The 25,345-nt window shown below is 37.5% G+C and overlaps 1 protein-coding gene across 7 annotated transcripts in view; it reads right to left on the reverse strand.

Moving 5' to 3' along the window:
• LOC135102326 (histone deacetylase 6-like) overlaps positions 1-25,345 on the reverse strand; it is an 84,200-nt gene that overhangs the window by 1,154 nt on the left and 57,701 nt on the right. For 6 of the 7 annotated variants that reach the window (XM_064007372.1, XM_064007376.1, XM_064007375.1 and 3 more), the window contains 14 exons: positions 21,483-21,612; positions 19,504-19,763; positions 16,649-18,131; positions 16,178-16,347; positions 15,037-15,219; positions 13,151-13,308; positions 9,864-10,059; positions 8,311-8,440; positions 6,615-6,874; positions 6,361-6,442; positions 4,429-4,607; positions 2,468-2,611; positions 1,977-2,105; positions 1-207 (listed from right to left, as the gene is read on the reverse strand). The exon at positions 1-207 is cut by the window's left edge and continues 1,154 nt beyond it. In XM_064007372.1, the coding sequence (XP_063863442.1) occupies positions 139-207; positions 1,977-2,105; positions 2,468-2,611; positions 4,429-4,607; positions 6,361-6,442; positions 6,615-6,874; positions 8,311-8,440; positions 9,864-10,059; positions 13,151-13,308; positions 15,037-15,219; positions 16,178-16,347; positions 16,649-18,131; positions 19,504-19,763; positions 21,483-21,612 (3,573 nt within the window). In that variant the 3' untranslated portion in view covers positions 1-138. Of the gene's footprint in view, positions 208-1,976; positions 2,106-2,467; positions 2,612-4,428; positions 4,608-6,360; positions 6,443-6,614; positions 6,875-8,310; positions 8,441-9,863; positions 10,060-10,188; positions 10,292-13,150; positions 13,309-15,036; positions 15,220-16,177; positions 16,348-16,648; positions 18,132-19,503; positions 19,764-21,482; positions 21,613-25,345 lie in introns of those variants that run through there. The other variant, XM_064007377.1, reaches the window with a different exon arrangement.

The raw sequence follows: 25,345 nt of genomic DNA on the forward strand, positions 1-25,345 counted from the left end.
AACTGTTAAAATGAATACCACCACCTAGGAGTGGTCTATAAGGCATGGCTGCTCACACCCTGGTGAGTCATCTGTTAGACTAGCAGAGCATCAGACGTAATGATGGACAGGTGGCAGCAGCAGCAGCAGTAACAGTCTTCAAGAACATTCTGGAGGCTCCAAGCCAAATTTGTCTAAATGAGCAGCTCTCTTAGCTTCAAACAGTGCCTGGAAAAAAAAGAAAAAAAAAGAAAAAAAAAGAAAGAAAACAATAAAAAAAATTATTGTGAAGACTTCCTGGTAAAGAAATGTTTGCAAAGGAAGGATAAATATCAGCAATTGTATTCTTGTTCTTAAGCTGGTGTGGGTTTCATGGGAAATTAATACAGTGGAACCTCAGTTATCGAATGCCTCCCTTTCCAAACAAATAAGTTTTCAAACAAAATTTTGAACTCGTAATTGCTTCAGTTGCCATACCATAATTCAGTTCTCAAACAAGGTTACTTGATTTCAAATACTAATACATAGCAAAAGCTGCCATTTATTACTAATTTATAGTTCATATAAATATTTTAGAGAGACACAATGGGTAAAACAGTAATTCAATCTTTGAAATAAGGTAAATGTGATCCTGTTGAAGACCCTCAACGTAAACAAACAGTTCAATGCTCAGGAGTAATCCCAAGCCACCTGTGGCTCTCTCAATAACCCACAATGCCATCACTACTTCAACTGCATTTTCCCAGTAGCTTTTCCCAGCAGAAAGATGCTTAATTAAGTGTTATGATCACCTTCATTTTGATGGTGAATGGGTTGCTCCTCTCTGTGTCACTCTGTAATGTTTCCCTCACTAGATCAATGACAAAGAGAATACCTGCACAGTCTAGAGTCTAATCAATATTTTCTGTTGAGTTCTGTATCACTAAGTTCATTCAATACATCCTTTCTACATATATAATTTCTGAGCTGGAGATGGTGAGGAGCAGCTATCTTATCAGCAGGAGTGTCTGTCATAATCTACTGAGTGTCCAGGAACATATTAATCTATTTTATATTGATTTGTATGGGGAAAGTAGTTTTGGTTTCCAGACATTTTGGATTTTGAACAGCATTCAGGAACTAATTAAGTTGGAGAACCTAGGTTCCACCATATCTCATTTCATGTAACAAAAAAAACTCAGGTTAACCATTTTGTATTTAAAACTATTTTGGAGAAAGAAAAAAGAGCTAGGCTCAACTTCTATAAGATATACTAAAGGATTAGCTTCCAAGGAAATTGTGTACAGCCATTTAATTAAGTGAGTAATAACCAAGAGCCACGAATGCAGCATCAGCCTAATATTTAAAGGTTATTTCAACAGGTTTTGGAAGTCTCACATACAGTACAAATATATTATATATAAATAATTTATTTATTTTTAATGTTTTTAAATCCTTTTCACTTTCTCCCAGCAAATCAGTGTCATATGCAAACCTGAATTTTGCATCACTTCCACATATCTTCACTTCGATATTAACCCTTGCTTTATGTTCTCTATTCCTTCCATATGAAGTGAACCACCACCTTGATGTTACACATTTTTCCATATCTCCCAAAATGTAGAACAGTAATTTTTTTAACATTCCATTTATGAATATTCTTCAATGGCAAGGGTCTGGCTATGCACAGCTATGAAAAAGCAGGATTACTGTCCTCCTGTGTTGGGCAGTGGAATCACAATTCCTTAACTTATTGTTCCATGCCTTTTGTATGCTAGGTGACCATAAAATATAGCATGGCAGGATACATGCCCAAATAGTCTCTTGCTGAGACAAAGATCATCTTATCTCTCACTTTATGAATAACCCAATAACTAAGCAGAAAATGTGAAAAATCTTGAGAAAGTTAACTGTTATTGCAAGAATTCAGGTACATATTTTAAAATCAATGGACAATAATGTTATTGAATGTGTGTATGAAATGCTACAATAATGAGTAAAGTATGAGAACAACTTACAGGATTGTGGACATAACTATCACATGCATAGCACCAGGTGGACAGATCACTGAAGCTCAGCACCAGGTGGTGTTCTTCACATACCCCATGCATCAGCATGTGTTCAGCAACAAATCTCCCACACAACACCTGCATAGAAGCATATCTCAAGTCAAAAACTCCACTGCAGAATAACTATCTTCCTGCATATTGGTGTCTTTAAAGCATACTGTAGAGACCTACTTACCATAGCTTTTCATCACCTATTTGAAATTACTATACATTCCTTTTCATGATGGACTTGATCAATACTGTATAACATAAAATGCACTATTGGTTTGTAATAACTTTCAAAGAAAAGCTTGAAATACCTTTGAATAAATTTATTAATAATGAGTGAAATGAATAAAAGAATGCATATCCAGTTTTTCATGATATCAAAAGCTTGAGTATTTTGAAAAACTTATAAATTATATTCTGGACTTGGGAAAAAAAGAGTGAGAAATACTTGCCTTATAACAGGTGAGACAACACCAATTCTCAGAAGTGTCATGGCACTCCTCACAGGCGCTGCTGGTGCTGAGTGTGCCATCAGGCACTGGCTGCACTTCCTCTAAGTGGGGGCACCAGGATACTGGTACAACAGCATATAATTCCTGCAGGAAAGTAAGCACAAAATTTTGTTGTAGTCTTTTATTCAAATTTACCTATTTTGCAGTTGAAGATGCCTATTTATCTCTGGCAATATTCTGAAAACAAACTACAAGTATGATAAAAGTGATGACTTATGGCAGGTAGTTAACTGATGTATGGTATATAGATAGATGTAGGACACTTCTTGAAAGGCAAGGATAAACACAGCTCTAATCACTCATAGTCCGTCAACATGCACTTATAAGATGATAACAAAATCAACACACACACACACACACACACACACACACACACACACACACACACACACACACACACACACACACACACACACACACACAAAAAAAAAAAAAAAAAAAAAAAAAAAAAAAAAAAAAAAAATCATACTAACTTGCTTATAATAGCCAAAGCAAGCAGTGCCAGTAGAGCCTGCAGTACTTACATAAAGTGTTATGCCATGTAGTCAACACATTGCTGAGCAGTGTAATCCATGACACCTCACAAAATATATTAAAGAATGAATTCAGTGCTTATATAAGGTTTTAAGACTAACTTCCCAAATGAATGTAATATGAACAATTACAAAGTAGGTTAATGGAAGTGCATTCTTTCATACTGGAACAGTAACATAATGTGAAAAGAAAGATGTAAGTGTAGCACTCTCAGAGCATAATGTTAAATTGTGTGTACAAAACTGTAAAAAATCCTGCTGTGTCAAAGTTTGTGTCTGCACACTAATTTATGTCTTCAGTGCTAGTTTCATAAGCACACAATACTTCTAATACAAACATTTTCTAAAAAAACAAACTCATCTATTTCAATTCTTTGTTGTGGTTCATTCTACCCATTTCTATTCTATAATGAAACAAATGCTGATTTGATTAGCTCAATATTAAAATTTGTTCTAAAAGTGGATATGCTATTAGATTTTATATCTTTATTTATCTGTTTATTTGCATATAAGAAGAGTTTTGACAAAAAAAAAATCTTTGCATGTAAGAAGGGTTCTGGAGAGAGAGAGAGAGAGAGAGAGAGAGAGAGAGAGAGAGAGAGAGAGAGAGAGAGAGAGAGAGAGAGAGAGAGAGAGAGAGAGAGAGAGAGAGAGAGAGAGAGAGAGAGAGAGAGAGAGAGAGAGAGAGAGAGAGAGAGAGACACTGAAAATGCAAGTTCCAAAAGTGGTTCAAGTGGCAAAAAAAAAAAAAATAAATAAAAAAATAAAATAAATAAATAAAATAAAATCATGAGAAGTGTATTGAAGCCTCCCTCTTGAAGGTATTTAAGTTATAAGTGGTAGGAAATACAGAATCAGGTAGAGAGTTCCAGAGTTTACCAAAAATAGGGATGAAAAACTAGGTGTATTGGTTAACTCTTGTGTTGAGGAAGGGGACAGAATACAGGTGAGAGAAAGTAGAAAGCCTTGTGCAACAAGACTATGGGAGCAGCAGCATTAAGTACCATAGTTACTATGGGAAAAGTAGCATCAAGTACCATAGTTACTATGGGTGGAGTAACATCAAGTACCATAGTTACTATGGGAGGAGTAGCATCAAGTACCATATTTAGTAAGATCAGAAGAGCAGAAATGGAAGATAAAGGCTCAGATACCATTTGTAAGCTGCCTCTCTATCACAGATAGCAAGAGGGTAGGGTGAGTTAAACTGAGGTTTAGAAGATCTAGTATGAGAGAGTGAGGAATGTATGTACACCTTCATGTCAAATACTATCACTTCTGTTATGCACTCAGCACACAAGAGATGGGTTTCCAACAAGGATGTAGTGGTCATTCCATGGAATGGATGACACAGATGTATTTTCATACCTGTGCTCCTAAGCATTCAGACAGTATAAGGGTCGTAGTGCTGTCCTCATGGCTGCCACCACAAGCTCCCTCCAGCTCCCCACCAGAGGTCTCCTCTTTCTTCTCCTCAGTTTGGGTTCTCCTTGGGCTGGCCTCACCAATGTTCACTTGACACAGACTGGCTGCTAACTCATCAACAGCTGCCAAGACATGAACCATCAGTTAATAATGCTTCCCAATAATCACATATTTAACATGAGATTGTCTCAACTGTAAAATTTAACAATAAAAAGTATGAAATAAATCTTATGATATGCAATACTATAGATATTTTACACAGACATCACAACAACTAACCATATCCTGCACACTATAAGCTATTCACTGTTCACTTAATTTGAGAGCTACAGTTGTTGATAAGACTGAAATGTAACCAGAACCAAGAATAAAAGGTAAAGAAAAGTTTGATATGTATCATGATGGACCACACAGTGTTTAGCAAATGTCTGCTGTGCTTTCATACACATTTTAGACTGCTATATCTCTTGTACCCAACATCCCAACCTGAACTCCTGATTACACACTATCCATTTCAGATCCTACGAGACATCATTGTTCACCAACATCTTTTCAACCAACAGATGGATAAAATATGACATTTTGGTACATTTTTGGTAATTTATGACACCACAGTGAAATGTGTTTCATCAAGGAGTTTACTCTCGGCTTTCAAAGGGAAACTGACAAAAGCTGGCTTGAGCATTTGGATAAGGAAGATTTTGTGTGATGTAGTTATGACGTGTATCACTCAACCACCCATCCCTCTACTCCCATCTTCTCCTCCCTCCCTTCTTGCCTTCCTCTTACCCTATTTCTTTCTCTCTCTCTTATACAAGAGAAGCCATACATATAATACTTTTCTATAATGGCAGATAATCCAAAAATATACACTAAGTATGGCTGGATTGTTTATAGAAACAATCATGATTGATTGGAGTTGTTTGACTGTTATATGTGATAACTCAAGGGCATGTGGCTGTGGAAGGTGCATAGCCATACACTGAGAAGGAAGGAATGCTTCATTACTGTCGATCATGGCCTACATTCTACAATGGCCATGTGGATGCAAAGCAGTAGTTGTAGGGAGAGTGATACATGTCATGACTGTGCCACACAAAACCCTCCCAGTTTGAAGGCCTACTTGGCTCTTGTCACTGTCCTACTTATTCTTGTCAACTTCCCCTTGAAACCCAAGAGTAAATATGATGAAGAAACATGCTTAGCAATACACTTTGGTGTCATAAGTAAATTAGGGTATGATGTCAAACAAGCTGTCTCAATGTCATATTGGTCCATCTGTTAGTTAAGAAGATACTTGCAAAAAAAGATGCCTCAAAGGGTCTGAAATGGATAGTAGTCACTGCAGCTATGTGGGAGAACAGATATCATGGTTCCCTGAGAGAGGGACTGCCAAAGCATCCACATACTATAAGTAGTACTAAGAAAGTTGCAAAATGTGAGTATTGAGTTGTGGAAAATTCAAAATATATGACAAAGTGAGTTATAGCCTGGTTCCAATTCACTATTGTACCCAAAACTCATCTATGCATTCATTTTCAAGAATTATCATAAGCACTGTTTTCACATTATTCATGGATGTGAGCTGAGTGTCACATATTGACACTACTATTCTGTTGCTGGCAGCACCAGTCTTGTGTCTCTAAGGCAAGCTTCTCTATTCTATTTTATAACAAAAACAGAAATAAAGTTCATGAGAAATTAGTCATATAATGCCTATTTGGAACAAATGCATTTTCCTCATGGTCATTTTGTTAAAATCTGCTGAATTTGTATTGCCAAACATTCTTCAGCACCTGCTACACATGAAATGTGAGAGTACTGTACACTTAAACTATATATAAGTACAAAGGTAATAATGTTATATGGGCACACCTTGAGCACTGGTGGTGGAGGAAATAGGTCTCTGGGTTGATTTGAAAGAGTTTTGCTTCCTGGGAGATTCCACCATCTTACCCTGAAAATGAAAGTTTGTGTCACAACTCCATTATTTTGTCTAGTTATCTATTAGGGTATTTTTACTCTAATGCGTAATAAATTCAATATATGAATAAATTGATAATGGAGTTCCTGTTTTCATTTGTGCACATCAACGAATTAATATATGCAGCATCCAAAATATTTGTTACCTTTAAGTTGAGGCTAGACCAAAACTTGCAGTGAGCACCAACCACACTGGTGAGGCTGTCCACTGCATTCTGACAAGGGGTAAGGTTGCCAGAGAGAGAAGGCAGGGGATCACCCAGGAGGGCCTTGGCACATAAGGTCATGCAGTAACTAATAGAGGTCAGGTTGTAGCCTCCCTCCAAGGCCACAATCACCCTCCCATCTCCTACAGAAGTTAGGAACTTGGTCATGTGGCCATAACACTCAGGAGTAACATTGTATCCTGAAAAGACATTATTACTATTGGTATTATCCTTCATTTTTTACATATACACAAATAGCATGCTAATGTGAAAAAAAAAAAAAAAATCCATTCTATATAATCATTTATCCCTTTATCTTTTATCAGCCTCTATGAATCAACCACAAGATAAAAGGGATCTCCAACTTTCTCCATTCACTCTGCCAGATGTCTGTGTATTCCAGTCCAACCCAACAAAATTTTTTCTTAATGGACTTGTTTAGTATGGCTGTACTTTGCAAGTTTATGCCATGTGATCACTGGAGCAAACAACCTTCTTCACCATAACAAAATAACGTTCCATTACTTGTATATCCTTCCTAAAATGCAATCTTGAAAAACTCATGACATTTGCCATTATGCCATTCTATGTCTGTCTGTCATTTTGTGGTTTTCCCTTAAAATGGTACATATCTGCCCTTAAAGGGTTCCCTAGATATGATGGACAGGTGTTTTTCTGAACAAGGTGACTGCTGACTATGTAAATGCAATCAAGTTCCATTAATCAATATTTAACAATCCTTCACATATATTTATTTCAACTTTCAAAAACAATCATGCTCATGTGTACCATGGACTGACAATAGGCTTAAAAAACAAGATCATGGAAGAAAGTGGAGAGAGAGAGAGAGAGAGAGAGAGAGAGAGAGAGAGAGAGAGAGAGAGAGAGAGAGAGAGAGAGAGAGAGAGAGAGAGAGAGAGAGAGAGAGAGAGAAAATGGCTTTTGTGTTATTTTCTGACTGAAGTTTTAACATTTTTAGTGACACCTACAATGGTAGCTACTTCATAGCTATTTGCTTATTACAAATGTGTAGCATCACATCATAAATATCAAATTATTTAATTATGTAATTAAAAAGGGATTCATGTGCCTTGGATTTCCCATTATTCTCTTTCTTTAAATAACTTTTTTTTATTTCAAACACTCACAAGCAGTACAAAAACTTGTAGGTGCATTTAGCTTATCAAAAGTTGTATGTAAAACCGAGCAGTGAAAAAAAAAAAAATAAATAAATAAAATAAATAAATAAATAAATAAAAAATAAATAAAATAAAATAAATAAATCATATATATATATATATATATATATATATATATATATATATATATATATATATATATATATATATATATAAAGCTTTATATATGCATGATGTAATGAAAGAAAATAAAAATTATGCCTCGTTCATAAAAATGCTTTTGTGGGTCACCATTCCCCATTTTATGCAGAATGACAACGCTGGGTGATGATTCTGTGATAACTCATGAAGTACTTGACAGGCAAGGGCAAATCAGAGAAGGTTATGCAGCTAGTACATTGTGGCATCTCAATTTCTTTCTATTCTTTTTCTCTCCATACATATTCCTCTCCATCTTATTTATATCTTTACTGAAGACTTTCATGAGCTGGACTCACCACCAAGGGGATCACCAACTGCTGCATCAAACCCAGCTGAGACCAAGACCAGCTGTGGATTAAACTCAGTAGCCACAGGAAGAACCACCTCCAGGAAAGCAGCCAGATATTCTGCATCTCCCATCCCACCCTGGAGAAAATGTAACCATGTAAATAATTAATTAAATACAAATTTAAGGATCAGATGAAAGAGTATCATGAACTGTAAATTAGGGAGGATATACAATCCAAGAATACAGTCAGGTTGCTGCTAAAAGCTGTCATTAAATGCAATTCACAGTCAGGTTCCTGCTAATGGCCAGCATTAGATGCAATTTACACAAGTTATAATGAAAGCAATGGGAAAAAATTACTATAGTTCCAACCTAGCTAAGACAGGCTCCCCTGAAATTAAAACAAAATATTTCCAGACTACCTACATTATTTTTTTTTTATGCATACAACAGAAGCTAACAAATATATACAAGCCCATCAAATATGAAAAGGTTAATAAATAAAAACCAGCACAGACATTAAAAGTCACATTAAGCGATTGTTTACACACACAGCTGATGAATGCTTACTGTAAATATCACCTCACATGTTCACACACCTCATGTATTCACACACTCACTATGTTATTTGGGTGCAATTCTATGCCCTTCACTAAATGCAAATGATAAACAATAGTTCCCTAATAGTGTAAGCAGGGTGCCCTCACTGCTGCAGGTTGTGATGGGATTGCACAGTTGCCAAGCACATAAGCACAGTTCAGTATAAACTGATATCACTACAGGTGGGGTGGGTGGTGGTGGTGGCAGCATGCTCACTATTATCATAACAAGTGGCAGTGGCAGCAGCAGTCCACATCCTTCCCTGGCATTAGTGTTATCCTGCCCCATGTTATGGAGTTCACTGCAGCTTGTTGTGGCCCATACCTGCATTAGGGGTTTGAGTCCCCTGCATTACAGTGTGACTTGGAGGCAAACTGACTCCATGTGTTAGATGTGATTCACATTAGAATAATACACATAAGCAGCAACCTGACTTTATATGGAAAGTTATAGCATTAAATATGTAAGTAGTCAGAAGGTTGTATCAATGTTTTAAGAGAGATGAATGATGAAAGACTAGTGGAACACTCACCTACTCAGAGGGAGATGCTCTGGTACAACATGCCCAGAAACATAAAGCAAACAATGGAATGCTTTTTAAAGTATTGTACAATATATACACATCATTCATAAATCAAATGATGAAGATGGTACTAAAAATCCTACATCAAACCCTTCCTATTTCCTGTTCTAAAAATGTGTAAGAGAGAGAGAGAGAGAGAGAGAGAGAGAGAGAGAGAGAGAGAGAGAGAGAGAGAGAGAGAGAGAGAGAGAGAGAGAGAGAGAGAGAGAGAGAGAGAGAGAGAGAGAGAGAGAGAGAGAGAAACTCAAAAAGATATACTACTCATTCAGCAGATGCTGAATGGAAAATGTATTACATACTGATTCCAAATATAAATGTTTCCTAATAATAAAGTAATAATGATAAAAGACTGGCAGAAATAAAAGGATGGAGCTCACATTGTTCCACGGAATATTTATGTTGAATCCTTTTCCTTTCTTCAGCCCAACACGGTTGTAGTTGGCATCAGCACTCCCAGGGAAGAATCTTCCATGGTCATAGCGGTGGATTGATATGTACAGCACTCGTGGATCCGACTCAAACATGTGCTGCGTCCCATTGCCGTGGTGCACATCCCAATCCAAGACCAACACTCTGGAACACATCAAGGGTGTATATTTAGCTAGTTGTTATATGCTGGATTTAAGTTAAACTCATGTTGTCTCTCTACTTATTGTTATCAACTATTGTCTTAAGATCATGCAAACTTGTTATTCTTATCACCTTTGTCTTCGATCCTTTCCAAAGATCAACTGTGCAGGAGTTTGCATGCCCTAATATGCAACACTCATTCCCCATAGTAATGGTGTAGGTGTGAGTATATTTACTGAAAAGTAGAAAATGAAGCAAGGCATGTGAATGATTAAGGGCATGTATAAGATGCCAGTTACAAATTGTATTATATTTACATCTCCAGGAAGTCCCTTTCAATTACTACACAAAGTTTTCCTCACTGAATGGAGTTCCTTCATTTTCTCTTCTTCTTAGATGCTTCTCAGCTTGTGTAGATAATGTACGGTTCATCAGAAAGAATAAAAGAAAAGTGAAACAATTATTTATAACATATTAAACAGGTAATGATGTGTTTATTCTTTCAAAACTCTTGAAAAAAATAGTAAAATAAAAAAATTCAAGATGAAGGCATATAACCAGCTTAACCCTTAAACAACAGTTGAGTGGTGTGAGATCCTCATCTTATCATCTTAAAACAGTTTTTAGAAAAATTACTCTTATTCATTATAGTCATCTATCTATCTATATACCAGGCCAGCAATCCCACATAGAGTGGTCAAGACAAAACACTACACACTCACACTCTTAGCTCCATCAGCCCCTGGTGAAAAAGGATAGTCACATGGCCAACTGTACTACTATTTCCTTAAGTAGTTGACCTAGAAACCTATCCTCCTTTGCAGTGGTGTTATTTTCCAACCTGATGGTGTTTCAGCTCAGCCAATACAATAAAATATATCAACTTCTGATCCATGAAGGTGGTGGTCTGTGTGTGTTTGTTATGCTGGATACAGCACTGGCTACAGTTCATGCTTCATCTGCTCCTCACTGCCCTGCCCCTATCTTGAAAAGAATTTTTTTTTTTCTAAAGCACCCTCATAATTTCATAAATATGATTCCATGTCTAAAAACTTATTAGGAATGGACAAAACTGCCTTATGTTTATGCTTGGTTGTGCACTGGGACATGGGTGAATCACCCCCTCCCATCATCCTTGCTGTGTGTGTGTTGACAGAGGGAAATGTGATAGGGAGCACCTTTGCAAGTGTTGCAAAAATCATGTTCAAAACATTTCCTGCCCACATCTGTTTGATTTAAGGCAGGAAATTATATCATCAATGGATCATCTTTTACAGAATCACTACTAACAATCAAAAAGTTGTGCACAGATAGGTGCTTCAGAGTGTTCCTGATGAGGAGACTCAAAAGCTTAGAAAGACAGAAAATCCAAGCTATAGGTAAGTGGTTTGAAAGAATGAGAACAGATTAAATGTTGATCAAGCAAAGAGTGATCATGGAAGCACAGTTACAGATAATGATTGGTGGGACTCCATGAAGATCAAAAGCCTGTATGGTGCTGGAACATGGAACATTAAAGTAGCAGAGAGGAAGTGGTTAAAAATAATGGAAATTAAGTGTTTGATGAATATTTGTGGAGTATCATAGAGGGATTGAATAAGAAATGAGGAGGTAAGAACTGGTATTTTGAGAGAGTTGGCTAGACCACAAATGTCCTCAGGTTGGACTTCTTTTTTTCTGATATCAACCCTAAGTGTCTTGACACTCTACTAAACTTTTCTTCATTAACTTCTGCAACATTTGCAGCCTTAGATCTAATTTTCAATCTGTGGAACACCATCTCTCCACTACTAAACCTCATCTCTTCCTCACCAAAATGCAGGTATCTGAGGCAACTGACAGTAGTCCCTTCTATGTACTCTCCTAGTTTCTCTATCCTCATTTTCAATACAAAGCTGGATGTTGCATCTGTGTGCACAACCACCCAACTTGCTTTCATGCCCATGCTCTTGAATCTTCTGAATCTTCTACCATCTGGCTATGACTACAGAGTCACTCTCAAACTTAATTTATCTGTGCTGTATACCTCTGACCCTATTCCTCTTACTATAAGAAATTCTTTCATGATTTAACTTCCAAAGTGGAGCATATCCTGACTCTTTTCCCTTTTGTAGAGATCTCCCTTCTTGGAGACTTCTATGTTCACCATCAGCTTTGACTTTCCTTTCCCTTCACTAACCAACTTGGTGAACTAGCCTTTAACTTTGCTATGCTCTATGACAGTCATTCCCAAACAGTGGGTCATGACCCCCAAAGGGATCATGAGCCTTTTTCTGTGGATCATGGAGGGTCCAACTTGTAAAAAAAAAAAAAAAGCATCCTTCTCATTAAAATGCATGATTAAATCATTGTTAATAAACATTAATAAACAGTAATAAACATTAAAAACATTTAATTTACTGTTCTCTCTGCTGTGTATAATCTTTTAAATATATTTGCACCATTGAAACTGTTCATTTTTAGAAGGCTTATAAAAGTCAGGATTATGGTAGGTTTGGTACTACTGAAAGTGGTCATATACTGGATGAGTTTAGGAAATGCTGCCCTATGACCTAGAACAATTAGTGCAACAGCCTACTTGTATTTCTAACTGTCTTGGAGATACATCCAACATTCTTGGCCTTTTCCTCATCTCTAATTCTTCTCCTTATGCTGTCACTCTATCTTCTCCATTAGGCTCCTTTGGTCACAACCACATATCTATATCTTGTCCTATCACTCCAACCCCTCCTCAGGATCCCCCAAAGCAGAGGTGCCTCTGGCACTTTGCCTCTACAAATTGGGGGGGACCTGAGGAGGTGTTATTCTGATTTTCCTTGGAATGACTACTGCTTCCAGGTCAAAGACTTGATTCTGTATGCCGAGCACATATCTGGCATGGAGGACTTCATTCCTCACTTTTTCTCTTACTCTAAATCTTCCAAACTTTGGTTCAACTCAGCCCATAGGAAGTACCCTGCATCTGCTGTGGTCTCAGGAGGACAAATCTAAAAATATTAGAGGTCAGAGGAGGCATCATCATGCTTCATGACTTGTTAGGAATGTGATACTTTGGAATCCAATTTTTTTATAGAGGGAAGTTAACATGACCCACCTCTCTAAATGATGGCTAGTAATGGCATGCTGTGCAGCCACACCCACACTGTTGTAGAAACAGAAGCCACAAGGATTATTCCTCTCAGCATGGTGGCCTGGTGGACGCACCACAGCCATACCATGCTGACAGCTGCCTGACATCACACAATCCACAGTCTGTAAAAAGAATTGTATGAAGAGGTAAGATCTGTTACAAATATATAATATTATTACCATATTTTCATCTCATTCATCTTCACTCATACACCAACTTTTCCCAGTGCTATCATTTTATGCTCTTCTGCAATGATACTGTTTAAGTTTTGCCTTTCCTAATATTTGGAAAATTTTCTGCTATACTCTGGTTCACATATGCACAAATATTTTGGCATTACTCAATATTCAATTTGGTCTGCAGTCCCCAATTCCTTTCATCAAAATCTTACTCAACAAAAATTTCATCATGTCAATGCATTTAGAACCTTTACAAGTGAAGTCCAGTAAAATCAGTTAAGGCATCTGGGGCTGTATTCATGAAGCGGTCATAGTGGGTCTTAGCTATGAAATGTATCATAGATAGGACAAAATGGCGCACTCTTATCATAAACCGTGCATGTCTATCATAAATCTATGCGGGAAGCTAAGAATGAGTCCACCCTGTCTTACTGCAGCTTATGACAGACACTTCCCACAGCTGAGATGGCTGCTCCATAACATCTACAGCTAAGGAATTATTTACCCAGAAAGGACAAACTGAATGAACTTAGTGACATGGAACTCATCAAAAGATGTTGTTTAGACTGTGGAGGTATTCTCTTTGTCTCTGATCTAGTGAAGGAAGCCTTACAGAGTGATGCAAATAGGAGCAATCCACTCACTGCCAAAATGAAGATGATAACACTTAAATATCTTGTTGGTAGGAAGATACAAGGAAAATGCAGTAGTGATGGCAAGAGGCATCCTCGCCATCCCACCATTTACAAGCCACATTTGTTGATATTGAGGCACTTCTATAGGATAACAATTACATTATTTCAAAGACTGAATTACTATCTTGCCCACTGTGTCTCTTCTCCAAATATATAGAAAAATGAAGGAAATATTTTTAGAAGCTATAAATTAGTAATAAACAACAGGTTTTGCTTCAACTTTTGGTATTTGAAATTAAGTGAGTGCTACATATAGCAGATGGTTATGATATACAGTTTTGTTCAATTCATATCTAATGACATACAACTTATGAAAGATATTCTAAGTTATGATACATGTCTGTCAAAGCTATGATGCATGTCATAACTTTATGAGGAATGTGGCACCTGTTCTATGGAACTTGACAGAGAATGTAACAGCAGAAAAATCCTCATTGCACCTGTTCTTGCATCTAATCCCCCCCCCCCCCTCTCTCTCTCTCTCTCTCTCTCTCTCTCTCTCTCTCTCTCTCTCTCTCTCTCTCTCTCTCTCTCTCTCTCATACAAACTCATCTGAGATACTATGAAGATCTGTACCTGTTTTTAGCTTTAGATTTCTAATCTAGGGAACCACATCTTCATGTAAATTATCATATTACCCGTGCCATTTGCTAAAAAATAAAAGCAGGACTCACAGTATATGAACAAATGAAATTCACTCTGCAAAAATCTATCATAACTATAATTTCAAATTCAAGCTAGCCATTTTACTTTCAATTCAATATAAAATGGCTATCCTAAACTGCTTTGGTTTGCCTCAGCCAAGTTTCCAGTGTTACCCCTTCACTTTTTTTGTAATGGTTTCATTTCATCTCTGTACAACTAATTTAGCAAATCCTTGCTGGAACTAAAAGTGAAAGTAAACACAGAAGAGGTTGCAGGACATGATCAGAAAACAATGTGCTGTATTATGAGAATAACATGGAAGGGTACCTACTGTGAGGACGGAGCCGGCAGCCAGGAGAGCACAGTGGTTGGTTCGGCGATGCAGGTAGATTGAATCAAAGGAGTTTGCTAGGTGGTGCAGCTCAGAAGGTTTCATGGCTTGCAGACCAGACATGAATTTAATGTGTCTGCTAGAGTGTACTCTCTCCAACTCCTGCAAAGTGGCCTCTCTTGGCTGTGTCAATAAGGGTTCATTAAATAAAGAATAATGGAAAAGTTGTTGGATCTCATATGGACACAAAGATGTAATGAACATTCTCTGCAACACAATATATGAAATTACATTAGTCATGATTAAAGACAGTCAACAGGATTTATGTAAAGAATATGGCCATAACAAACCTAATCACAACACAGTGAACGTACCCATGATAACAGATTGTCCACATCAAAAGTAAATGATCAAAAAATCATAATTTATGGGCTTCCCCATAAAGCAAACGAGCTTTTAAACTTTATTAATTACTTTATTCACAACTAAACTTTATCCCCATTATCCCTGTGACTGACTCTAACCTGTTTGTTTACCTGAAGTTTCTCAAAACAGCTGTTTGTACATAGGTCTTCTTATATACATACAGTGTAAATGTGGCATTTATATAAAGTTATGAGTTTTTAGTCAGGAAACAACGGGATTCATATGGTTTAACAATTATGAAACTTTGAAATTATGTATATGTATCAAATATATTTGGGGAGAGTCATGAATGTCAGGCCAAAACAAGATATTTTCAGAGAAAGGTCCTGCCTAAATTGGACTGTGTCTAATAAGCCATTAAATACTGTAAATCCAACTTCTCTCATATTGATTATTTATTCTTATAAAAAGACTTCAACAAAAAGGTGCTGCAATTAATATGGTTAAAAGGCACATTTGATAAAAGTGATGCATTCCTTTCCCTACAAAAGATGCAAAGTAATTAATAATGAGACAGTTTTGGATATGGTTCATACACTGAGCTCCACATTATAAGAGAGAGAGAGAGAGAGAGAGAGAGAGAGAGAGAGAGAGAGAGAGAGAGAGAGAGAGAGAGAGAGAGAGAGAGAGAGAGAGAGAGAGAGAGAGAGAGAGAGAGAGAGAGAGAGAGAGACTGATACCCATCTGAACATATAGGAAAAGCAATTCTTGTCACCTTAAGACGGTGGCAGCGTTCAACAATGCCAAAGTTACACAGCTGCTCAAAGATGCAACTGATCCTATCTGGGCACTCTGGATGTGTGGAGTCTGCATAGCTGATATGTTCCTTCATGGACTCACTGTACACAAGGCACACAGACTGCCCAGCCTTGAGACACTGTTGCTCTGAAAGAGAAAAAATGGTGTGTCCCTGAACTTGACCAAGAATCTCAGGTTAATCATAAGGTAAGGATATTTTTTTCAATTCTGCAGCTAGAAACTGTCATGGAAGAAGTGGACTAATCTACATTTCCAAACCATCCAGAACTTCATAAAGTCTGGAAGGGTATATCAAATAAAAAGCCAATAGGCCTTGACTTAATGTGCTGTAAAATGTTCAGAATAGGAGTTGAGATGAAATAACACAGTATTTGATGTCTTCAACAAAATATGACAAACAATACTAATGAAAGTGAGTGACTACTACCTTTCGGTTCAGATGAAACATCTTCCTGTGGCTTGATGATCTGCTGATGGAGACGATTCAGGAGTAATGATTCTTGCTTTCCACTGGATGATGTCACAAGTGATGCCAAGGCATGGTATCTCAAGCTCTTCCAACTGCCTTGCTGAGCCTTCATCACCTGAAGTATAGTCTGGCACAACTCTGGCCTGAGGCTCCCAGACTCTAACATCATTTTTGGATGCCATGAACTGCCCAACAGGGTGCTAAGAGCCCCTACTATACCCTCACCAGCAATCTTACTGCCCTGTTGGTCTATTTCCACAGCCATCACCAATCGATCACTTGTCACAGGCATAAACAGTCCAGCCATGTTGGAAAGGAATGCAGGGTAGATATTCCATTCAAATGCTGCTGTCATTACCACCAAGTCTGGCTGAAACTCATAGACCACAGGCAGCAGTACCTGATGAGCTAATGTGAGGTAATCACGGCTGTTTTCTGCTATATTACAATTTATATCTATGTTTAGAAAATTACTGCATCTTTCTTTATTTCTAGAAGTGGATTGAGAGGCATACTGGCACTGTCGCACAGAAAGTACCAGAACCCGAGGCTCATGTGAGAACACATGTTCCAGTATGCCCAACTCAACACAGTTGCCAAAGTCCACAATCACCACCCGAGCCTTCCTATGGATACCCAGCACTGAGTATACTGCCATGGCCACACCACAGTGCAGGCCATCTATAGCCTGCATCAAGGCCATGCCATTCTGAAATTTACCATCTAGAACTTCCTGCAGAAGCCTTGCCACACTTCCAGCAACCTGTAATGAAACATCCCCTGTGCCCTCCTGGTGCTGGCCACTCATTACACTGACAGAGCAGAGATGTTGTAGTATCTTCTCTGGAAAGACCTCTGCCTTCATGGCTGGTTGGGATGGTAGAACACTGCATGCCTGCCACAAATCAAATGCCAGACACTGGTTGACTACAGTCTCCACAGGGCTGCCTCCTTTGTCCCTCTCAACACAAACGACACCTGTGGGGCCTTTCACCAGGCTCTGGCTGGCTACTGCTGCTTGCATGGCTGCAGATATCTTGCCATGTTTCTTGGGGGTACTTCTCTGTCTACCAACAGATTGGTTTGATGCTTGCCTGGGTCTATGGGGTGTCCTGTTAGGTGAGTTCTTTTGCTGCTGGGTTCGAGGCCTTGCTCCTACTGAGGAAGCTGTCTCCTTGCTGTCTGGTAAACACTCCTGGACATCACCAGCCTTTACCTCACACTCCATAAGGATGGGCTTGGCAGGAGAGGAGGGAGCTGAGACATAAGGGGAGGTTGTGGCAGTGGTGGAGGGAGATGAATCAGGAGAGGATTTAGCAGGGGAAGGAATAGAGATTGGGGAGGGAGAAAGAGAGGCCTCTGATCCTGACACACCAGAGTCCACCCCTTGAGGGCCCCCTCCACATCCCTGCTGCAACACATCTTGCAATGGAAGGTCAACCTGCAAAATAATTCTCTAAATGATGATTTCTGACAATAATTTTATACCTTTACTAGCTTTTCTCATTTTACAAGTTTCATAAAAGCTCTACCATTAAAGCATTTGTAACAATTGTATTAGTGATATTACATGCTAAATTTTTGTATAGTAGATAAGTGAGTGAGACAAGAATAGATGCATATGATTATCTATAAATGGTAACTTTCAGTTTTTCATTCTCCACTACCTATGGTGCCCTATGAATTCCTGTAAGATTTCCTCTGTCAATTTCTCCAAGTGTTAGGAGTTTTAGTTTTAGCAGTCTTTTCTTGTATGACATTACATCTCTCAAGTTTATGCCCATCTTGACTATATAATTATTGCATATTTTAATTTTGGGCAGATCATGGAAACAATCAGTTATAAAGTCATCTTATTCAAGTAAGTGAATGCCATTCTTATTTTTCCCAGTAAGTTGTATGTTTTCACTAGTGATCACATTTGTGCTTTTCTGATGATAAGTTTTCTTGAATTATCATTCTCAAGTCTTTTTTATCCTTGGTTTTGATGATTTATTAGTTTATCACTTAAAGAATTTTCCATTCTTTCCATATTCTACCACTCAGCATGTTTTGGTGATAAATTCCATTTCCCATCTTTGGCTTAAATCTGATGATCTAGCTCAGTTTGATGAAGTGTATCACAGTCAACATTTCTTTCCACTTTTCTTATAAGTTTGGCATCATCTACAAAAAAAAAATAAATAAATAAATAAAATAAATAAATAATAAATAATAAATTAAATAAATCAATCAATAAAAATCAATCAATCAATCAATCAATCAATCAATCAATCAATCAATCAATAAATAAATAAAAATAAATAAATAAAATAAAAAAATAAAATAAAAAAATAAAACATGAACAAATGAATAAATAAATAAATAAATAAATAAATAAATAAATAATAAATAAATAAATAAAATAAAATAAAATAAAATGAATAAATAAATAAATAAATAATATACAAATAAATAAATAAACAAACAAATAGATAAAATAAATCACCATTATTAATAATAATGGTACCTTGTCAAATGCTTTCTTAGATCCAAGTACACATAGTCATCTCTCTCTCTCTCTCTCTCTCTCTCTCTCTCTCTCTCTCTCTCTCTCTCTCTCTCTCTCTCTCTCTCTCTCTCATGCATTATATCAACCACTCTTAAGAAGGAGCTTAGTAGGGTGGTAGCATTTCTACTCCATGTGAGGTATTAAAAAGACTAAATAAATGAATATATAAAATACCACAGTTCTAAGAATGGTGAGTATCATGCATGATGGAAGAGAAGAGAAAGGGTACTAGTTGCCTCTCAATGTGGCTATCATCACTTACCTGGAAACAGAGTGCTGACCAATATTTGCTGTGGGTGTTGATGACATCATTTATGGTCTGAACAGCACTCTTGTTGGGCACTAGCTGAGCTTCTAGAGGAGGCATTGGATCACCAAGAAGAGCCTTAGCACACAGTGTCATGCAGTAGCTGATAGTAGTAAGGTTGTATCCTCCCTCAAGTGCCAGTACAGCTCGACCCTCCGCTAACCCAGACAACAAAGATGTCATGTGACCATAGCATTCAGGACTTGTGCGGCAACCTGTAGAAGATATGTACTGTTATCAGGAATTTGAGAAGAGCAGACTTACTGATTTCTGACAGCAAGTAAATATTATGCTGTACTGAAAAGCTCAAGTAAAGCAGTAGGGAAGAGTTTCATACAGCAAATCCTTGTCATTCACAATGAATATTTTCCAGAACAGCATCATGAATAGTGAATTTACACATGATAAAATTAGCTAAAAAAAATAAATAAGTAAAAAAAAAATAAACAAATAAATAAAATAAAAAATAAATAAAAATAAAAAATTTTCACAATTCTCCAGATCACCTATACTTGTCACCTTTTCATTTTAATATTCATAATTACCTGAAGGGAGTTCCATTTTTTTTTACGAATAGAGGGCATAGCTGGAGCAAATAGTTTCCTATTTGAATAGACCAGCAGTTGTTTAAATGTTTACAAGGATGGCGATGTAAGAAAGGTGAATGCAAGAATGTTAGGTGGATGTGAATGCTTATATTAAACTTTGGAATCACAGTAACATGCTGCTTGTAAATAATACTGCACTGGTGGCTGATTCAGGGATGAGACTGAGACAGCTGGTAGAGGAGTTTAGAAAGATGTCTGAAAAGGAGGAAATTGCAAGTGAATGAGGGTAATTGTACAATTATGAAGTGTAAAAGGATAATTTTGAATGGTGACTTGAGGAGGTAAGCTTTTTAAATTTGGTCTTGCAGTTAATCATAAATGGAGGAACTGATATTGACTGACAGATATTTATTTTCTTTTTAGTGTAAGATGGCTAATGGTCAACGGCAAAAAAATTACAAAAATAAGGCCCACTGAAGTGTCAGTCCCTAAAGAAGAGAACAAAAACAATTATCCCAAACTGGAGAAATATCTTGGGACCTCCCTCTTGAAAGATTAGTCACAGGAAAGAGGAAAATACAGAAGTAGGCAGGGGTTCCAGAGTTTACCAGTGAAAAGGATAAAAGATTGTGAATGCTTGTTAAATTTTGCATTAGGGAGAAGGACAGAATAGAGGTGGGGGAAAATAGAAAGTCTTGTGCAGGGAGGCCATAGGAGGAGAGGAGGCATGCAGTCAACAAAATCATAACAGTTAGTGCAAAAGGAGCAGCAGAAGACAAGCAAGAGATGCGACATTGTGGTAAAGATAGAGAAGCTGAAGACAGTCAGTTAAAGAAGATTTGATAAGTTGACACAACAGAGATGTAGAGTTATAGTTTAGTGTGAATGATGAAAAAAAAGTTTGGAGAGAAATGAAAAGTGTTTTGATGCAGATTGGTTGGAATGAATCCAAATAAAAGAGAGCGAAAGACTGAATAAAATGAAGATGAGATATTTGAGGAACAGGTTGAGTGACATATAGAATGGATGAGAAAAGAACTAAGGAAAACAAGTGTTGCAAGACAACAGATGGAGTAGAACAGAAGAAAGAAATGTTATAATGGTATAGATTATGGGTTATAATGGTACAGATGGGTGATTATGGCCAGTTTTAGGTATTATACAAGCAATACAAGCAATTGCTTGGGACCTCTTCTTATTACAAGCTATTTTTTCACCTTATAATTGTTATACTTTCCCAAATTGAATTATCCTCTGGATGAATGCATGTGTGATGATACATTAAATAACAGGATCACAAACCATAATTCTGCTTCTAATTGCAGACCCAGCCCTGAGAATGTATAATGTGGAAAGTCTATGCAGATAAAAATAAGTGTTCCTAACCTCCAAGAGGGTCACCACGAGCTGCATCAAAGCCTGCAGCAACCAGAACCAGCTGAGGATTGAACTGGTAGGCTACAGGCAGCACCACTTGAGTGAAGGCAGCCATGTATTCTGCATCACCCATGCCACTCTGTAAGACATGCAGAATGCAATTAAATACGTACCTGCTCTCATATCAGTCAACATATAAATAATGTGGTACAATTCATAAATCTATCAATTCAACTGTTCTCTATCTACTTATCAATATACCATTAGCAATCTCAAATGGGGTGGCCCAGACCACACTCATACACAGATCATTCACACTCTTAACACCATCGGTCCATAGTGAAAAGGGATAGTCTCATGGACCGCAGGACTACATCCCTGCTCTATGGCAGGGGCTAAGAATACTACCACTGCATTCCTTGCATGCCATAAGAAGCAACTAAAAGGGACAAAGTGAGGGGACTAGAAACCCCTTTCTCTGTATAATGTCCTAACAATAGACAAAAGCAATCTGAACTAAATAAAAGCAGAATAATTCCTACTTTCTACTACAGGTAACATTAAAGGGGCAATTTATCTATAATATTTTTGTTCATTAATTTGTGAATAAAAAGATTAAAAGAGAAGTGAGTGCAAGTGGTTAGAAATCCTGTCTTGAAAAACACATATACTCATATTTAAATAGATGGAATAACAGTTGAGTTAGAATGTGAGGAAACTGTAATAAAGATGGATTTTAGCTGGATTTTTGCTGGAAGAAAAGATAGGTTCCCTAAGATTGAGTAACTGAGTACATTTCCCACTGCTACCCAGGTGTCCCATTCCCTTGTGATGTGACCTCTCACTCCATCCTCCCCACTCCTCAGTATCACCAACTCAAGTGCCAATGTTGCATCACCACCACACATTCAAACTTTGACTCCATATTGTCCTTACTGCAGAAAACAAATATACAGAATTTCTTAATATAACAGCTACTGTGCATTTTCCCTAACATTTCAAAGTGTCTTACAAGAACTCTTTGGGGGCCATGGTGAAAATATGATGACAAAGACATGATGAACATGGTCACGGAATGAGTAGGAGAGGGACAGCAGGGCACCAGTGGGAAAATATACATAATATACAGGCAGTAGAAAATGTACACAGCTGATGACTAAAAGCAAACTTTGGTGATAACACTACCAGGCAACGGAGGTGTGTGTGTATGTGTTTACCTAGTTGTCAGATACTAAAAAAAGAGCCATACTTAGGCTCATGCTGCCCCATCTCTATATTTCTTAGCATCTAACTTTGCCTTAAATCCAAGAGTTGTTTTTGCACACAATCTTTTTACTGAGTTTGTTCCAAGCTGTTATACATCTATGTGGATATCTATATTTCTTAAGATCTCTTCTATATGTGCTTTTTTTCAGTTTCTTGCTGTGTCCTCTTCTATCACTTATGTCCCTGATCACTAAGTCCTCTCCATTCCCTCTTGAATTCTACTTATCGCTATAAGGTCTCCTCTCTGTCTTCTTCCTTCCAATGTTGTTGGCCCTAATTCTTTTAGTCTTTCTTCATATGGGAGATAGCTCAGTCTTGCTGGTATTTTTGTTGCAGCTCTCTGTATTTTTTTCTAGCTTTCTGACTTCTTTCTTTAGTTTTGGTGACAGCACCAACGCTACATATTCCATCTTGGTCGTGTCATTGATGTTATCAGTTTCTTGATCATATCTTCATCCAGGTATATAAAGGATGTCCTTATGTTTCTGAGCAGGTTATACACTTCTCCAGTTATCTTATTTATGTGCTTTTCAGGCAATAACTTATCATAATTACTTCAAGTCTTTCTCTTCTATTGTTTTACTAATTCTTTCACTGGCTAACAAATAATTCCCTTTAATTCTTCTATTACTTCTTTTGAATTCCATCAAGCTGCACTTCTTAGCATTAAATTCCATTTCCCATTTACAAGCCCATTCATTTATCTTATCAAGATCTTGTTTCAGGGCAGCACAGTCTTCTAGGTTTGTCACTATCCTCATTATCTCAGCATCATTTGCAAACACTTACATAGCCTGTTATACCTTCTACCATATCATTTACATACACTGCAAACACAATTGGTGCCAGTACACATCCTTGTGGGACCCTGCTTATCACTTCCTTCCAGCTTGATTTAGTATTTAGTCCTTATTTCTTTATAAAGTAAAAAATCTTCCATCCATTTTAGAACTGATGCTCCAGTTCCTGCTCCATGTTTCAATTTTCATATTAGCCATTTGTGTGGCACCTTATCAAATACCTTTCTCAAGTCCAGGTATGTACAGTCTACCCATCCTTCTCTTTCATCCAATGTATTGATTACCCTGGAGTAGAAGCTTATTAAATTTATGGTACATAATTGGCCTCTGAATCCAAATTGTCTTTCTGTTAAGATGCTGTTAGTATCCAGGTGTTTTGTCCATTTCTTTTTATTATCCTCTCACATATCTTTGCTATTACACTTGTTAGCAAAATGGGTCTTTAGTCCAGAGAGTCTTCTCTATTCTCATTTTTGTATACTAGAACTGTCTGCCTGTTTTCAGTCCTTTGGCACTTTTCTTGGTCCTGTGAGATGTTAATTAAGATTCAGATCTCCTCAGACAATTGGGGCTACACTCCCACAGAACCAATCTGATACACCATCTGGTCCTCTCTTCATACGATAAGTCTGATAGGGTTGGAGGCAACTTTGTCACTGCTCATTGTAGTCTCTCTATTTTCTTTGTCCCTTTTTGTGCTGGGAGACCATATCGTTGCTGCATATTCCGAACGAGATCTTATCATTGTCACAATTAAATTCTCAATCATCTCTTCATCCAGATAGTTGAACACTGCTCTTATGTGTGTGTGTGTGTGTGTGTGTGTGTGTGTGTGTGTGTGTGTGTGTGTGTGTGTGTGTGTGTGTGTGTGTGTGTGTGTGTGTGTGTGTGTGTGTGTGTGTGTGTGTGTGGTGTGTGTGTGTGTGTGTGTGGTGAGCTGAGGTATGTCCAACAGTTGATTTGGTGGCAACCTATGAAAAATTTAATCTATACATATATTTCCCTTCTGGTGCCAGTTCACAAATAATTGAGTCCATGAATGTTGAGAGCCGACTGTACACAGGAAAAGGCAGAAGTCTTCACACACGCACAGGCTATTTTTATTTTTATTAATTAATTATTAATATTATTTATTTTTATTTTTTTATGTAGGAAGGGTACCAGCCAAGGGCAACAAAACTGTAATTCCCAGAGAAAGGAATGAATGATTGAGAATACTGATTAACTCTTGCATTAGACAGGTGGAGAGAACAGGGGTGAGAGAAAGAAGAGTCTTATGCAGTGAGGCTGTGAGAGAAGGGGAGGCATGCAGTTCATGACAAGAGAAGTTGGCATGAAAATAGTGGTAGAAGACAGCAAGAGATGCAACACTGGCAATGAGAAAGAGACTGAAGACAGTCAGAGGAGAGGAGTTGATAAGACAAAAAGCTTTTGATTCCACCGTCTAAAAGCGCAGTGTGAGTGGAACTCTCCATACATGTGAAGCATATTCCATACATGGATGGATAAAGCCCCTATACAGTTAACAGGATGGGGGAATCTAGTAGAGACAACTCAGAATGCCTAACTTCATAGAAGCTGTTTTAGATAAAGATGAGATGTGAAGTTTCTGGTTTAGATTATAAGTAAAGGACAGACCAAGTATGTTAAAAGTAGAAGAGGGGGTCAGTTGAGTATGAATGAAGAAGAGGGGATAGTTGTCTGGAAGGTTGTGTCAAGTTAATAAATGGTGGAACTGAGTTTTTGAGGCACTGAACAATACTAAGTTTGCTCTGCCCCGATCATATATTTTTGAGACATCAGAAG

This window comes from Scylla paramamosain, chromosome 7 (assembly GCF_035594125.1).
Source record: "Scylla paramamosain isolate STU-SP2022 chromosome 7, ASM3559412v1, whole genome shotgun sequence".
Lineage (NCBI taxonomy): Eukaryota > Metazoa > Arthropoda > Malacostraca > Decapoda > Portunidae > Scylla > Scylla paramamosain.